An 18,242-nucleotide genomic window follows, 5' to 3' on the forward strand; every position below is an offset into this window, starting at 1 on the left:
GGCATTCCTCAGCCTCATTCCTACCCTCCTCCCTTCCTGAGAGGCAAACGTTATCTCCTGGCAGATGGCGTGGAACAACCTAAGACATGAGAAGTGGAGACAGACTGTCTGCTGAAGTGTAACTTTTGTCACCCAAAACTATGTAAGCCCACTCATTATCAAACTGACCAGAGTAATTGCACAGTCCTCAGGTCAACTGTATGGTTCATATCACGGGATATGAAGCTGGTAATTTAGTTTAGAGTTTCCCTATGACCACTCCCAAAACGTGTAGTCAGAGCCCCCCCCCCCTCCCCTTTGAGAGGGACCTTTAAGAGAGTCAAGTGAGTTAGTCTGTGACACACACACAAGACTCACACAGAGAGATCTCCCAGCAACATCGTAACAAGAGGAGATCAAAGAAATCACCCTGCTCACAAATTGGACTGCAAACCCAGGCATATGGGCAAGTAACTCAACCCTGTAATCTTCTTCCTAATTATCTCTTTGCTGTGTCTTTATATACATATATATATATTTTTGTGATATCTTTGTAAATATTTATTTGCATCTGTCTGACGCTTTTAGTAATAAATCTTTCTTTCTGAAAGTGTTAAACTGTTTCTAAGCGCTTACTTGCAATTCACGAATCCCTGTTTTTGAAGAGACGCTACGTTTTTTTTATATCTCTGTATAGCAGGTCCGCGGGCCGTGCTATATAGATCAATATTTCAATCATTATAGTGTATATTTGATAACGGGAGTTTCCCAGTCTCCAACAAAAGTGGTGGTGGCAGTAGAGGGTTAGTTGCGTAACTAACCCGACCCAGTAACAAGCGCATTCAGGCTGCAGGCACCGATTGTAGTCCATTAGCTGGGCAATCGCTGTGTAGGGTGCAGCTGGGCGGGGCCTTGTTACGCGCGTCACACCGCGGTTTTGGATCGGCCGGCCCTTCGGTCACGAGTTTGGTGAGAAGGTCTGGGGTCTGACGCCGTGGGCGTGACGTATTACTGTTAGTCGCGGCTGTGCGATTGTCGCCTGTTGGTGGCGGCGACCGCGAGTCGTGACAGGTATACGTTAGGATACTATAGGAAGTTTAAAGAACAACTCGTCCCTCAAATGTGTATGTACATGAATGTGTTAGGAGAAGGGATGGAAATGAGGGAGGAATCTTTGCAGGCACATATTACAGTTATACCAAAGGAGGGGAAAGATGGGTCCCAATGTGTTAATTACAGACCCATATCATTATTGAATATAGACACAAAACTATACGCAAAGGTTTTAGCAACGAGGATGAAATAATTGATGCTGGATTGGATACACTTAGATCAGGTGGGATTCATTCCAGGTAGAGAAGGAAGGGACAATGGATTAAGATCATTGATCCTCATGCAAAAGAGTAAGAGAGAGAAATCCCCTGTGGTAATTCTGTTGATTGATGCTGAAAATGCCTTCGACAGGGTAGACTGGAGATTTATGATAGATACGTTGGAGGAACTAGAGATCAGACCCAAAATGCTACAGTGGATAAGAAAGTTATAGGGTAACCCATCAGCTGCAGTAAGGGTTAACGGTTCACTATCACAGTTCTTTAAAATGTTTAATGGAACAAGGCAGGGATGTCCATTGCCTCCCCTGTTTGTTATATCTCTGAAGCCACTATTAGTGACGATATGAAATAGCATAGATGTAAAAGGAATTTGGATAGGGGATGTAGAACATAAGATTGCGGCATATGGAGACGACATGTTGTTTTATATCGCAAATCCAAGACAAACATTACCTAATTTGATGCAAATATTAAAATACTATGGAGAGTTATCGAATTTAAAGATTAACCCCTCAAAGTCAGAAATATTAAATATTAGTGTTCCAAAGATAGAGAAACATATTTTACAAAATGATTTCCATTTTACATGGAGGGAAAAAGAATTTAATTATCTGGGAATAAAGCTAACCCCGTCTTTAAAAATGAATACCAGGCTATTTATATTCCATTAATAAACGAGATAAAGGATGAATTGAGAAAAATGTCAATAGGATCACTGTCTTGGATAGGGCGTATAAACATGGTAAAAATGGTAATAGTACCAAAAATTCTGTATAAATTTCATATGCTCTCATTATACCTACCGAGTATGTTTTTTTCGACTATAAAAAGAATAATAAGATTTTCACAACAATATCTGGATCAGAGCCTCCATTGTTTTTGGAAAAGTAGGAAAAGGAGCTTGGAACAAAAATGAATGAGCAACAAAAAAAGAAAATGTTTAAGTTAGTACATGGGGCGATAGATATGAATGTTATAGAAATGAATTATAAATATATGGTTCGATGGTACATTACACCAAGTGTGGCTCATAATCAAAGACCGGAGATTTCACCTTTATGTTGGAGCAGATGTGGGAGTAAGGGAACAATGGCACATACATGGTGGAAGTGCCCTAAAATCCAGGAGTTTGGCAAATGATAATCCAGTATATACAAGAAATATTGGGGATTCGTTTACTGAAAGAGCCTTGGGTTTGTTTATTTCATAAATCTGAGATTAAAGTGAAGTATTATAAGAATAAATTGTTATTTAATTTAATAAATGCGGCAAAAGGGGGCAAAGGATTTGATCCCCAAATTTTGAAATGTACATGAGACCCCAAAAATAAAAGATGGGATATATAGAGTGGAGTATATATACAGGATGGAGGAACTATACCATATCAAAGAAGATAAAACAGAAAAATTTTAAAAAACATGGGAAAGATGGTGTGAATTTAAAATATCAAAAAGATACCTTGAACAGATTGGAGTATAAAGAACAGGGAGAGATAAAAAAAAAATACGACAGAAGGTTTTGTAGCAGTGAAAGAATGAGAAGAATAGAGAGGAGCATGGCGAAGATAGATGGATAAATACAAGAGAAACAAGAAGTGGAAGAAAATATGGAGAGGATGGGGGGATGGAGTGGGGGAAGGGCGTTGGATAAATTTAGTGAGAAAGGTTTTTGTTATGTAATGTTTTGAGATAAACTGGTTTTGTATTTTTAAAAAATTAATAAAGATAAAGAAAAAAAAAGGTACTAAGGCTCGGTTCACACTGCCGCGACTTGGGATCCGACTTGTGAGACTCCAAGTTGCATGACATGTGAAATGTTAGTCAATGAGAGCTGTTTTAATTAGCACTACTAAAGTAGTTCTGACTTTAGAAAAGGTTCCTGTACTACTTCAAGGCAACTTCTATCCGACTTGTGTACATATACTTTAATAGAAGTCACCTCCAAGTTGGATCTTCATCGATATTGATGTGATTTGGATCCGACATTACAAGAAGTTACCCAGGCATTCCTGAAAGTTGCTTAAAAGTTTCTTCAGAGTTGTCTCAAAGTCGCTTCAAAGTAGTACTCAAGTTGCACTGCAAGTTGCACGACTTTTAGGTCGCAGTACTGTGAACCAAGACTTAAGAAGAAGCAGTATGGCCACTTGATAGAGATGACGATTATAGGAAATAAACTTATCACACAGTTTACAGGGATGGTTGGAGGACTTCTCTCTCAATGGGCACTGCCACAACAGATTTCAACAGGTAGCTGGAAGTTCTATAGTGCTCAGCAACTGTCTCTGAAAATGGATCCAACTCATACAAGGTCTGAATGGGAGAGATTGTCTCCAAATAATCAACACAAATACTCCTGCATGTGGGGGTGAACTCAATGCGGCTATGGATCCATTCTGGAGATCTTGGATGGTGTACGCCTTGCTGCCCTCAAAGGACTGGGGGAGTCCAAAAACTGGAGGCAAAGAAAACAAACTGGCCCTCCAACAAGCTAACGTATTTCGAGGACATGCCTCTTCCTCAGAGCCAGCTCTCGAAACGCGTTAATCTGTTGGAGGTCCAGTGTTCCAGTGTGGACAGCCATATCAGGTGGACTGGACAGTGCTGTTCTCTATGATGAGCTTTTACACGTTTGTCTTTTGTGAGTATATCACCTATTATTTTTATCAATAAATGTTATTTAGGTAATGCATTAGGCCGGTGCGCCCTGTGTTTGTTTTCTTTGCATCCGAAGACTGTCTCCATGCTGAGCCACCAGCCCAACATGCTATAGCTGTTTTGACCCCCATAGCTGAACATGCAATAAGTGTTTTATTTGCAACACATGATTCCTGGAGGAGACCTTTTTCCAAATTACTAAAACAAAACAGCCATTGCACATTTGTGGAATTTGTCATATTTATGTATTCCTCCCTGCAGAAGTTTAAAGTGGTTGTAAACCTCAGACATGAAATATGAACTAAGCATATCCCTCTATAGTTTGTACTTGTCTCAGTTCAGACTGCAATTCGTTTCTGTCTGCTGCCTCTTTCGGTTGTCATCAGCATGAATCACTTCTGACAAGTGTTCCTGACACCAAGAGGTAAAAAGGTTACAGGGGAGAGACCTCCAGCACAGAGCCTGTGATTGACAACTTCAGCTCTGTTCCTATGTGCTGTGTGAGGGGGGGGTGTCTCTTCCCTCCAATCAGCTCTCAGAGCTCTCCTCAATGAGCTTTGCAGAGTGTAACTTCAGTTCTTCCCACCCCCCTTTTTTTTGACAGCTCAAACCAGCTTTATAAATTCTAGGCTCTGAATAGCTGCTGGGAAGAGAGGGCTGGAGATAAATTGGTACAATGTATGTAGGAGGATTTGTTTTATCTCTGTGTGACATCTCAGGCTAGTCACTGCACTGGGTATATGTAAGGGTTAACAACAACTTTGAAGTTTTAACTTTAAATTCACTAAATACATTCCATGTGCATCAAAACAAAAGGTGTACAATGTCTATGAGTTAATTTTCTTTACAAAGCAGCTATAGCCTAGGTAGAAAAGTCTGTCCCCAGAAGCAGTGATCTATTTGCAAAGGTCTGACATGCCACTGCTGAGTCACAGCCAGAGACAGTGGGGAAGGGCAGACTGAGGTTTCTCCTTACTTACAAAGCTAACCGAACATCTACATTGCAAAATGAAAAGGGTGTACTCCTTTAATAAATCGACCCTGTTATTTATTTGCCTTTTTTATCGGTAGCACAGATGGGTCCACAGAGCTTTCAATGAGGCAGTATACCATCATATATAGTACATAAACGTATGAATATATCATCATTAGTATTATATATTGGCTCTAACCTGTTCTTGCAACTCACTGTTCCTACTTTGTATTGTGTCCTTTTCCTGCAGGGCATGAGAGTATCTCATAGATAGTTCATACTGTTCATCTTTTAGTTTGCTCTGCATCTGACTCTGGGCATCCAACTCTCTGCGAAGTCTTTGGTTTTCATACTCCATGATGCGAACACACTCTCCTTCCTCTTCCAGCTGCTGCTGCTTTACATGCATTTTTCGCAAGTGGTGCCCCAATGATTTTTTCACCTGTTTCTCCTGCATCAACTCCTCCTGCACTTTGCTCAGTGAGTTCATCAGAAATACGCTCAGCTGATGGCCGTCTATAAGTTCTGCATAAAAAAAGTTTAATGAAAGATTAAACTAAGTAAGATGTATCCAAGGCATAGACTTTGGTGTTTTACCATACACTATAAATACACTAATGTGGCCATGCTGTATTGATGGAGAATACACTCATGGGGTTATTTACTAAAACTGGAAAGTGCAAAATCTGGTGCAGCTCTGCATAAAAACCAATAAGCTGTAGTTAGAAACAGATTGGCTAACATGCACAGCTGCACCAGATTCTGAGTGCATCAGCTTTAGTAAATCTACCCCTCAATGTTTCATGGGGAGATGAATAGTAACATGAAATGGATGTGGTATATATAATTGATTGCTTTTTTATTTTTACAACTTTTTGTCATTTCAATTTGATGATTCTACTTCAACTATTTGCCCTCCAGAGGATTTACCCCCCTTACTGACCAAGGCATTTTTTTGATACAGCGCTGTGTTACTTTAATTGACAATTGCGCGATCTTGCAACGCTGCACCCAAATTAAATGTATGTCTTTTTCCCCACAAATGGAGCTTTCTCTTGGTGGCATTTGATTACCTCTGCATTTTTTTTTTTGCGCTATAAACAAAAAAAGACCGACAATCTTTGACTTTTTGCTATAAAACATATCTAGTAAAAAAAATGTAAAAAATCAAATTTCGTCATAAATTAGGCCAAAATATATTCTGCTACATGTCTAAAAAAAATCCCAATACGTGTAAATGAATTGGTTTACGTAAAAGTTATAGTCCACAAATGGCAGTATACATACACTGAATTTTTTTTGCTTTTATATATATATATATATATATATATATATATATATACACTAGTAATGGCAGCGATCAGCAACTGACATCCTCAATGACACTAATATAGTGATCAGTGCTAATAAAAAGCACTGACACTCACTGTACTAATGACACTGGGCAGGAAGGGTTAACATTTGGGGCGATCAAAGGGTTAACTGTGTTCTGTGTGCTATTTTACTATGTTGTCTGTGTGTGCTTTACTATGTAAGCATGCTGCTTTGTATTGCTCTGCTATGCATGCTGGTGCTGACACGGGAGAGATCTGTATGGTTTACATACAGACCTTTCCCCTGTCAGTGTTCCTTGGCGATCGCCGGGTTCCGGCGGGAAATCTCCGCCTGGGACTCGATGATCGACAGCTGTAGCCGCCTATGGTGGTGCGGGTAGGGCGGCGCGTGTACTCCCTACCCGGAAATACAAAATCGCGTATATGTATGCTTGTTATACTCACTGTGGAAGTTAAGGGGTTAATCCTCTACATTGTGTAAAAAGGATATCTGATCCAGTCTTCTCTGATCCTCCACTTTATCCACAGTTCTCATTTCATCTACAGATAGAACAGAGCCTTGGGGACACTCTGCACATGCTCAGTTTGGTGTGTACTGCTAATTGTTTTTTTCTTGGGAGAGTGCATGTGACCAGCACAGGGCCCATCAGCACTCTCCAGACAGAGGGTCAGGGGTTATGCAATCTCATAGGACAATCAAAGCCGAATGAAAATTCCTCCTACAAGCTTTAACCAGTGGTCAGCTGGACACTGATAGAAGTCACAAGACTGATCTAACTGCTGATCAGAAAAGGTATTTAGCAGTTTATAATTACTAAAATAATTGCATTTTTATGTTCTGTGTACTGTGGGAGACTGGATATAGTGAATGCAGGGTCCGGGGTTTAGTAACACTTTAAGCTGGCCATACACTTTTAGGATTATTGAACGTACGTTGAACATTTGCGCAAAATGTTCTTAACATTAGATTTTGCAGTGAATGGGCTTTCCCAAGCTCAAAAACAAAAAAGTTGATTTGACCACTAGCCGTTAGAAAATCAAATGAACATTCTTAAACCCACAATGTTGTAACAAACTTCTACTAGTGTATGGCCAGATTTACAAGAGGTGAACTTTATTAACTGTAAAATATGTTTACCACTTGCCGACCGCAGATAGCCAAATGACGGCTTCACGGCGGACAGCCAGTTCAACCAGAATGCGCCCTCCCGCGCGTCTCCGGCGATCTCCGTGATCAGCTGTGTCTGTAGGCTGTGATGTGGTAAAAGGCCAATCACAGAGGCCTTTAACCACATGATCAGCCGTGTCCAATGACACAGCAGATCACCAGTAAATGCAGTTGCCAATTATCGGCAACCGGCAATTGTCAGAGGACAGATTGGTACTGATAATCAGATCACTGATGATCAGTGCCCAGCAGTGCCACCCACCAGTGCCGCCCATCTGTCCCCAGCAGTGCCGTCCACAAGTGCCCATCAGTGCCAACCACCTGTGCCCATCAGTGCCACCCGCATGTGCCCAGCAGTGCCAGCTACTAGTGCCAAGCAGTGCCACCCATCAGTGCCGCCCAGCAGTACCACCCATCAGTGACCATCAATGCCCGTCAGTGCCACCCATCAGTGCCCCCTGTCAGTGACCATCATTGTTGCATATCAGTGCCAGCTCAGTGCCACCTATCAGTGCCCATCATTGTTGCAAATCAGTGCCAGCGCATCAGTGCTGCCTATCAGTGCACATCAGTGTCTGTTAGTGCTGCCTATCAGTGCTTATCAGTGCTGCCTATCAGTGCAGCCTCATCAACGCACATCAGTAAAGGAGAAAAATTACCTGTTTGCATAATTTTATAATAGAAACAAAGAAAAACCTTTTTGTTTTCAAAACTTTTGCTTTTTTTTGTTTATAGTGCAAAAAATAAAACATCTAGTGGCAAGTACACTTTGGGTGGGGGACCCATGGAACCCAGCTCACTTTGGAGAGGTGGGGAGACCCCTGTCTCAGCTCCTCATAGCCCTCTTATGTGTAAATCACCCTGTGCCTGTTAGGGGTACAAGGTGATCTGTCCTAATATTGTGTGGGGGTTGTTGATTGTTTAACCACAAGCCTACAGGGCACTTATACCCCCTTCCTGCCCAGGCCAATTTTCAGCTTTTAGCGCTGTCACACTTTGAATGACAATTGCGCAGTCATGCAACACTGTACCCATATGAAATTTTGAGACAGATAGAGCTTTCTTTTGGTGGTATTTAATCACCTCTGGGTTTTTAATTTTTTGCTAAGCAAACCAAAAACCACTGAAAATTTTGAAAAAAAAAAGTTTTTTCTTAGTTTTTGTTATAAAATTTTGTAAATAAGTGATTTTTCTCCTTCACTGATGCACGCTAATGAGGCTGCAGTGATGGGCACTGATAGGCTGCACTGATGGACACTGATAGGTGGCACTGAGGGGCACTTATGAGGAGGCACTGGTAGGTGGCACTGATGGGCATTGACAGGCATCACTGATGGGCACTGAAAGGCAGCACTCTTATATGGCACTGATAGGTGGCACTGATAGATGACACTGACTGGCACTGATAGGTGGCACTGACTGGCACTGATAGGCGGCACTGACTGGCAGTGATAGGTGGCACTGACTGCCACTGATGGGCAGGACTGATTGGCAGCACTGATAGGTGGCACTGACTGGCACTGATAGGTGACACTGAAAGGCAGCTCAGATGGGCACTGATATGTGGCATTGATGTGCACTGGTTGGCACTATGTGGCATTGATGAGGCACTGGCAGCTGGCATTGATGGGCACTGACAGCTGGCACTGATGGACACTGACAGGTGGCACTGATGGGGCTACACTGATCATCAGGGCACACTGATCATCAGTGTCCTGATGATCAGTGCACATGTCCCCTCTGAGAAATGCCGATTACCGGCTCTCCTCTCCTCTCAAGCTGTCAGCGTGACAGCTCGTGAGGAGAAAAATGCTGATAACCGGCATTTCCCTATTTACATGCTGTGATTGGACACAACTGATCACATGACCGAGTCGACATCTTTGGCTCTTTCCGTTGATCGGTGATCTGCTGTGTCCGAGGGACACAGCGCACCACCGATCGCCGCTCTGCATGCCCCAGGAGCCGCACATGCGCGGTTAGAATAGGAGGACGTCGTATGACGTCCTCCCAGAACGAGAGAACCGCCTTGTGCCCGTTATTACCTTATATGACGGGCGGGAGGCAGTTAATGTCATGTGGTTTCATCCCATTGTTCTATTGTGTGTCTGGCTTGGAAAGAAAACTATTATGGGATGTATGTGTATTAGCTTAGTGGTGGGGGGGTGTTTCCAGCAGCCCTCCCTCCTGATGGGACTGTCTGCTGGTGTGAAGTTTGAATACCTGTGTGTCTCTTGTTACTAAATGTAGATTGCCCTACCCTGTGTCATTATGCAGGGAGGGGGGATTGTCCCTTGAGTGTATATATTTTGTATCTGTGTTCAAATAAACTAGTCTAGCCCTGGCTTACTTCAAATCTGGTCTCGTGTTCCAGAGCCCGAGAAGCAGCTTCTTGATGGAGATATCCAGTCGTGGGGGTCTGGGGTCCGTTACACATACTACCAAAAGAAAGCTCTACTTGTGTGAAAAAAAATATAAAAATTTCATATGGGTGCAGTGTTGCATGGTCACGGAATTGTCACTCAAAGTGCGACAGCGCTGAAAGCTGAAAATTGGCCTGGGCACGAAGGGGGTACAAGTGCTTGGTAGGCAAGTGGTTTTTAAATAAGCAAAAATGCATCACAAATCTATTGAATCATAAAGAAAAACCTACATTTCTTTTCTATTGTGTTAAGGTTACAGTAAGGATTGACTGACAAACAAGATCGGTGAATACATAGATATTGTTTTTGCAGATGTTTTATATCTTTCACAAACACCTTAGACTATCTGTCCAGCCCCTGAATGGATATGTAAAAGGAAGTAGCAGTTATAACTTCTTTACTACATAAGCTAAGAGTAGTTGCACCCAAACACCCATTAATTGATACCCTAGAATACAGAGATATTTTCTCTTACTGCTGAAGCTATTTGGATCCATAGATGGTTCCTTTCCTGTGATAAGGGTATACATTCCTTGATTTGCCAATATCAAGCTATCCAAGAAAGCAATGGCTCCATTCTTTCCTCTTGTTCGAAGTATGTCCAAAAGGTGCCCTTAAATGCAAAGTGAGAAGTTAATGACACAGATCAATTGTGTAAACAGTAAACAAAATTCAAGCTACCCCCCTGATGGCCCAGATGTGTAAATCCTCAGATTTTAGGAAGAGATGTCGCCCATGTGATATTGGGAATTCCTGGTGCTGGAACAGCTATTCTAAATTCTGTTTTTAAACCTAATCTAGTTGCATGGTATAACCTTAAAGGATAAGTTCACCTTCATTTTTTCTAAATTCCAGCTCCCCTATGTACAAATATAGCATTCATTTTGCAGAAATTCAAAAGCTTTCCATTTTTTCTACCAACCTTTATGTCCGTGTCCAGATGGCTGTATAAAAAGCTTCTCCATTACTTCTGCCTTATTTCCTGCAGAGACTTTAGGTCATAGAACAGGAAGGAGCTGACCAGCTGACTTCATTAGCACACATCCTGCATCATCTACCCTCCTACCTACCACCTACTTCCAGGTGCACGAATATTAAATAAAAAGCAATAAAACAGTGATCACTGTTCTCACTAAATACCCAGACATCAATTTTTATTTTTCTACCTTAACTTTCATCTTGCATAGATCATTCATTTGGCAGAGTGTGCTGATTGAACAGATAACATTCTATTCTGGGTTCTGTAAAGTTCACATACTATATACAATCTGATTGTACAATATCCTATACAGTATATCTACCATCAACTATGTAGTGCAAGGGCCTGCCTGACTGGATACAGAGTTTTGTGTTTCCTTGGGGAAAATTGGATAGGTGTACCCTTTGGAATGGATTAAGGCTTCATTCATATTTGTATGCTTACATTTGTACGTGTTTTTAGGGAATTTTTGTTGTGCGTTTTAATGTGTTTTTCATGTGTTTTGATGTAATATGTGTTGTTGTTTTACACATATTACATCAAAACATCAAGTCATTAACTCAAGTCTTAGTTGCTAAGAGGTGGGGAGGTTGGTCATCCACCAAAACAGAAGAAGCTGCATGTGCAGCATTTACCTTAGGTTCACACCTCTGCGTGATGCGGTCGATGCTTTTTACTGGCGCGTTTTGCGTTTTTGAACATGTGTTTTTGATGTGTGTTGAGTGTTTTTTTTTAGGACTATAGGAAAGTAAATATAGGAAAGAAAGACTTTGATACGACTTTGGATGGGTGTGACAGAAAAAAAATAGAACTATTGATCAGGGAGTGGCCAGCATCATGGCCATGGAATCATAACATAGCCATTGTGACCATACTTTGTTGAATTGTTTCTTGGACTCTCTCGATTACAACAGGTGTCTTTGTAGATTGGAAGGGTGGTGTTGACCAATTGCTTCCAGAATGCCACCGTGGGAGGGGTGGGCTTTTTCCAGGTGAGAGTGATGGATATTCTATCATAAGATAAAAGCAATTCCAGCATAGTGTTGCTGTTGTAGAAGTCAGCTCTTCCACAAGGCCCAGGAGTCATACATGTGGGGAGGAAGGAACAACAAAACTTGTCGAGTGAGCAGTTGAACTTGAATATAGTGGCTGGAGGAACAACTTCTAATAACTATGTGCAATGTCTGCAACTGTGTACAAGAGAATAGCAAAGGTGGAGGTGTTTCCTGTCCTTGGTAATGCTTGGGACACTCTCACCTAAGGGATGGTATCTGGCGAATTCTGGTGGTCTTCCTCTCTCCTCCAGTAGGGCCTCCACACATTCTCCAGTCCCGCCTGTAGAGTTCCATCTAGTCACCTGCTGGCAGAGTAGCTTTCTTGACAATGTGGCAAGGTCAGTAATCAGCAGACTCTCCTTGCCTCCCTTCTCTCTCTCTTTTCATGGCCTGGTCTGGTCCTCCCGCAGTCAGCACATTCCTCTGTCCAGATCTCTCCCCTCTCACTTCCTGTCCCATCTCCCAGGCTTTCATATATATATGCCTCCACCCACACACCAACTCCTCTGGGAAATGTAGTTCTTAGATACACTGCTCCTTAGTAAAGTCCTGCAATTCAGCATACAAGTTCCATGGGGCTGCTCTACAGAGTGTGAATGCCACTGTTCTGCAGGACACTGCCATCTTGTGTTCGCTTTAACATCCTGCATCAAACACTTGTAGCACAGTGTTACAATAGTAAAATAGAATCTGTATACTGGTGAAGATATAGGAAATTAACAGTGAAAAGGCATTTGTACTGTATACTGATGAAGGTAGAGAAACTTTACAGTAAGAAAGCATACGTATACAGGTAAAGATAAGGTGCTTCAGTGAAAGAATCCACGTGAAAAACGTACTTGGGACTGTACTCCACTTAAATTCATACATCATGGATCCAGAGAGGAGTGTGAACATTCTGCATTAAACTTCAGAGATCAGGTTCCACATGTCTGGCTCCAAATATCCAGTGCATTCTGGCAGATCATTAGTTAGTTCTGCAGGCCTCACAGCAAGAGTAAAGGCAGAGGCAGTGTGAGCAGAGGCCTTATACACTCAAAAAATAGCTGACTTGATGAGGCAGAAAGCAGAGTTAGAAGCCACCTCCTTGAGGCGAAAAAACAAGTTAAAATCCAACTCCTTGAAGCAGAAAATCAAGTTAGAAGCCAACTCCTTGAGGCAGAAAGCAGAGCTTGAAGCTAGTATGTGTGTGCTGCAGACTCAAAGGACAGCAGCAGTAGCATTAACAGTAGCTGTGGTATATGAAACTGCAATTGGATCTTGAAGAAATAGCAATTCACGATTCAGTGAAAAGGACTCAGGAATATGTACAGAACCATGCTCCAGACCAAGTTACGATAAAGTATGCTTCTATCAAGCCTATCTCTAACACATTCACACATTTTCCTGACTTGACATACCAACAGCCATCTCCAGATATGTCTGTGCTGTCTCTTGCTTTTCACATTTTCTCATAAACTGCACCAGCACCAAGGGTGCACGTTAAAGAAAGCAAAGAATATGTTAACTTTCAGTATCCATCATGCAATATGGGTTATCATGTATACTCCTTCAGGAATGGCCCATTAGGATCCTCAGGGACAATAGATCTAGCAAAGCACCTAATTCAGCGAGAAATAGTGAGCTCTGGGCTACTAACATTTGATGATTGGGCCTGGAAGACATCTTTCCAAGGCACCATTCTCAGTCTTATGGCTAGAGAGGAGCTAGAATTGCTCACAAAGTGGCTCGGAACAGAGTCATCTCGACAAGCCTAGTGAATCAGGTCTGTACCCATTCATGATCCAGCTGCTGGGGTTAAAATGATATGGCAGAGATTACAGAACTGTTATGGCAGCCCTGAAGCTATTGAGAATGCTCTACTGAAGAAACTAGAAAACTTCCCTAAAATCTCTAACAAAGACAGCCTAAACTTAAGAGTACTTGGTGACGTGTTGTTCGAGGTCATGGCAGCCAAGACCGAAAGCCACTTACCAGGATTGGGATACCTAGGCAAAGCATGTGGGATTAAACCAATAATTGAAAAGCTCCCATACAGTCCACAAGATGAGTGGATTTCGCAACGCTCTAAGAACAAGGAAGATCATCATGCCTTCCGACCATTCAGTTTATTCACCAAGTCAACCAAAGACTAGAAATGACCCAAGCTTCATATTCTTGACATGCAGTAACCAGATGCCAGAAAACACAGGGAAGATAGGAAACAGACCATCAGTGTCAGTCAGAAAGACAGAAGTGTCAGCCAATGATGCAGCTTTATATTTTAACAACTCTGAAAGGAAGTCTGTGGACCCAAACAGTTCATGCCCAGTCCATAAAAAAAACCACACCCACTGTCAAAGTGTCATGGATTCATAAGCAAGCACATAGATGGATGTAAACCTTACCTGAAAGAAAATGATATCTGTTTTAGATGTTGTACATCCACCAAACACTTGCTAAAGACTGCAAGGTCAATATAGATGCATAGAATGCAGTGGTGGCCACCATACTGTACCTCAGCACTGCATCCAGGTCCAGCCCCTTGGGCAACAGAGACTTTGGTAACCAACAAAGAGCAAGATGGTGAGGAAGATGAACCTACCCGATTGACTGTTGTAATCAAGTGTACAGAGGTATGTGCAGAAGAGACGAGGCCAATGTTCCAAGATTTGTTTAGTGACTGTATACCCTCTAACAAACCTGACTATTCTATGAAAATGTGTTAGATGATCAAAGTAATTGCTCATTAGCCAAGTCAGAGTTCCTTAATGTGTTGAACATTAGTGGAGAAACTTTTTCTTACACACTAAAAACATGTTCAGGTACTAGGGTAAAAACAGGGCGTAGGGCATCTAACTTCATAATCTATTGATGTGAAAACTTCTTACTCTCATTGAATGTGACATGATGCCGGATGACAGGTCAGAAATACTAACCTCTGAGATTACACAGCATTTCCCTCATTTGAATTCCTTAACAGATAAGATTCCCACAATTGACCATAATGCCCATATACTCCTCTTGCTAAGGAGAGATATTCTCAGGGTGCACAAGGTGCATGAGCAGATTAATTCACCCCATAATGCTTCTTATCAGGGGCGGACTGACCATTTGTAAACCCCCCAAAAAAGTTACTTTTTGCCATGAATTAATTGATTTAAAGTAAACATATATACAGCTGTGTGTGTACGTCAGAAAAATGCTCTCTTCTTGAAGAAATTGTCTAGGATAGTATAAATACCCCCAAATTCCCCCTTTTTGGAAAGAAGACAGTCTGCAGTATTTAGTAAAAGACAATGCAAGTTTTTTGAATTTTTGTCATAATTGTTTAGAAAATAAAGAAATGAAAAAAAAATTGTTTTTGCCATTTTTTACATGCTGTCATCAGTGCAGTACAGCATCATCATAGAATTAGTGTGTGGCCGTGGATCAGGGACACTGAATGGTGAAATTGATTTTTTTTTTACGATTTTTTTTTAAATAAAACACTGTGGCCAGAGTAATATAATGTCACCATAGTAACACTGTACTACTCTGGGAAAGTGATCAATATTTTTTTTACACATTATGATTGCCTATAGCAGTGCATTTCACTGCTATAGGCAAGCATTTAACTAAATAAAAATAATTAATTCAGTGTTTTTTGTTGTGATTAGCTGTGATTGGCCACAGCTAATAACATGACACAGATGGGCTGTGATTGGCCTAGTCTGTACCATGTGATCACTGTGACCAATCACAGCTAGCAACACAATTGTATACAATGGATGGCATGAAAGGAAGCCATCCATTGTTTACAATTGTCATATGACCTGCTGTGATTGGTTACAGTGGTCACATGGTACCGGGCCGGTACACATATGGACACAGCTGGTGACAGATCTCACTGCAGATCTCAACACAGATATGGCTTTGCCTGTGTTCGATAGACACAGCCGGTGACCAATCTCACCGCAGTGCAGCTCCGCAGTAGCGATCCTGGAGGACTCCATATGACGCCCATCCAGATCGACGAAAGTCCCGCTTGGCCATCAATTTGCTATTGGCTGGGTAGGAACTGGTTAAGTGTGAAGAAAGCATCAAAGTCAAGTTCACTTACTAAGGCCTCTGCACACTCTCAAACATATCATATCTATATCCATTACATTAATAAACAGTAGAATCAGGGGCGGACTGACCATTTGGAAACTCGGGCACTGCCCGAGGGCCCGGGGTCAGTAGGGGGCCCCATGAGATGCCCCTGGTACCTTTTTCATAGGCTTTTTTGAGTTTGGGCAAGGACACAGGGGCCCCATGCTCCCCTATTGCCCGGGGGGCCCCATGAGTTGTCAGTCCGCCCCTGGGTAGAATAACAAATGTGCACAAATAAAGTCCTAAAAATGTGTGCTGTGACAAAAATACACACACTGGTGAATTCAGTAAAGCATGTGTGGCACTTTTCTGATGTTAGTTTCTTGTAGAACTACCGGTGCCTGATTTAGGCAAGTATTTGCACCAATTTTGATAACATCACTGACACTTGTGAGTCAGGAAGTTCTTACTACCACTACTTTAAAAACCTCTTGCTATGGCTAAAGACTCTTAGGGTTTGATTTACTAAAGGTAAATAGACTGCTTTTTGCCATGTGCAGTTGCACTCTGCAAGAGCAGTTGCTCCAGAGCTTAGTAAATGAGCAGAAGCTCTGCTAACTTCCATCATCCAATCATGTGAAAGCAAAAATGCACTTTTTTTAAAATTTTCCTTGAAGCTGATTGGGTATTCTTTGCAAAGTGTTCAGTCTATTTACCTTTAGTAAATCAACCCCTTAAAGACTTACTGCTGGTTCCCAGATTAGTAAAGCTGTGGTAAATAAAACCAGCTCTGAGCTGGCATATAGGTGTATTCCAGTACTTAGACTGGGACATGTCTGTCCTGTGGGTAACCCCACAGAGTGCTCTAGCCCTGGGAACATTTATCTGTTGATTGGGAGATTACCTAGAGATTACCTAGACAACAGCTAAATGTAAACAAAGGGGCCAGGGATGCAGGTGGTGTTATTATCTAAATACGGTAATGTCCATTTATTAAGGAAATGGCTTGACACATCAAGTACACCGGGCTGTTGACTGATAGCACATGGTGATGGGCAGGGGTTTGTATACTTAGTATAGCTAGTGGGTCTTCCCAAGCTGAGGAAGGGGTTGACTTCTAGGACCTTGATTCCTGGGCTTTTTTTAGAGCTGGCTTTCCACCCCAAGGGATACAAAAATAGGGGGAAGGCAATGGATAGAGAGGGCCCTCGGAAAATTTGGAGACAGAGAGCGCACTAAAACCGTGGAATCAAGGAGTTCAAGAGCCAGCATGTAGCCCCACAAGATACCAGGGTTCCAGAGGATACTACCAATTGTTGGAGATAACCAGTTATAGACTAACACCTATAAAGGTGCCTTGAAAACCACCTCCGTTAGTTAATTTAGGGCCTAGACTATGTTATTGTTTGTTATTTATTCTATCACAAAGAGTTACAGTAAAGTTTGTTAAACTGTTTCAAAGCCTGGTCTGAAATTGCATGATAGTGGTTTCTGTTGTATGAAAGAACAGGGCCAGTAAAGCATATATGAGGTATGAAGCAAGGCTACTACAAAGGGTTAACTCAGCAGAAGGTATGGAGGAAGAGAACAGTTGTTATGGGTAACCAAAAAATGGTGGAGAGTGTACAGCAGCTTGTCATGAAGTGTGGTACCTGGCATGGCGGAAGGTCCTCTGGTAGTGAGGGGGCTGGTGATCTGGCTTCCTCCCCAGCGGTCGGTTCTCCAAGGGTATCAGGGCTAAACTCATGTTAAGGAGACCCATGGCCTGACTGCATGTACGAGTGAGCAGCATAAGCTAACCAAGTGCACATGTGGGGTCCATGCTATGTGCACAGCCGGACCCCATTCTCTCACTGGAGTGAGATGCCAGGGTTACCCTGGATGGATGGAGAGGGCATGGGCTCAGAGACGACTCACAGGCAAAGTGTGTAGTAACACTGGACAACATTTTTCACATAGGGACTCTGTACAGTTTACTACTACAGTGCATATCTCACCTCTAAATCGGGGTACTGCCATACCGTTGATTCCCACATGATCATGGGCATTGATGAGCACACACACATGCAAAAAAGGCACCACCATATGCAGGGGGAGGTGACTCCGCCCACACATGTGCTGTCAATCAACACCCAGGCATATTAGAGGAAAAATTAACTGGCAATTGGTGGTTAGGATAGATGGGGATAAGGTGGTTCTGGATCACCTGCTGGTGGCACTGCGCCTCCCAGAGTGGAAGGTTGTAGTTCTGATGTCCAGCCATCATATCCCAGTAATCAGTTTCCACCTG

The 18,242-nt window shown here is 42.2% G+C and overlaps 1 protein-coding gene across 1 annotated transcript in view; it reads right to left on the reverse strand.

The window, feature by feature from the left end:
• Positions 1 to 18,242, reverse strand: part of CARD14 (caspase recruitment domain family member 14) — a 195,671-nt gene that overhangs the window by 131,371 nt on the left and 46,058 nt on the right. Inside the window, exons 4-5 of the mRNA XM_089668671.1 lie at positions 10,341 to 10,478; positions 5,140 to 5,465 (exon numbers count right to left, since the gene is read on the reverse strand). Coding sequence (XP_089524797.1) covers positions 5,140 to 5,465; positions 10,341 to 10,478 — 464 coding nt within the window. The remainder of the gene's footprint in view (positions 1 to 5,139; positions 5,466 to 10,340; positions 10,479 to 18,242) is intronic.

Source organism: Staurois parvus, unplaced genomic scaffold (assembly GCF_062004578.1).
Source record: "Staurois parvus isolate SC_StPar_1 unplaced genomic scaffold, SC_StPar_1.0 ptg000008l, whole genome shotgun sequence".
NCBI classification, from domain to species: Eukaryota; Metazoa; Chordata; class Amphibia; order Anura; family Ranidae; genus Staurois; species Staurois parvus.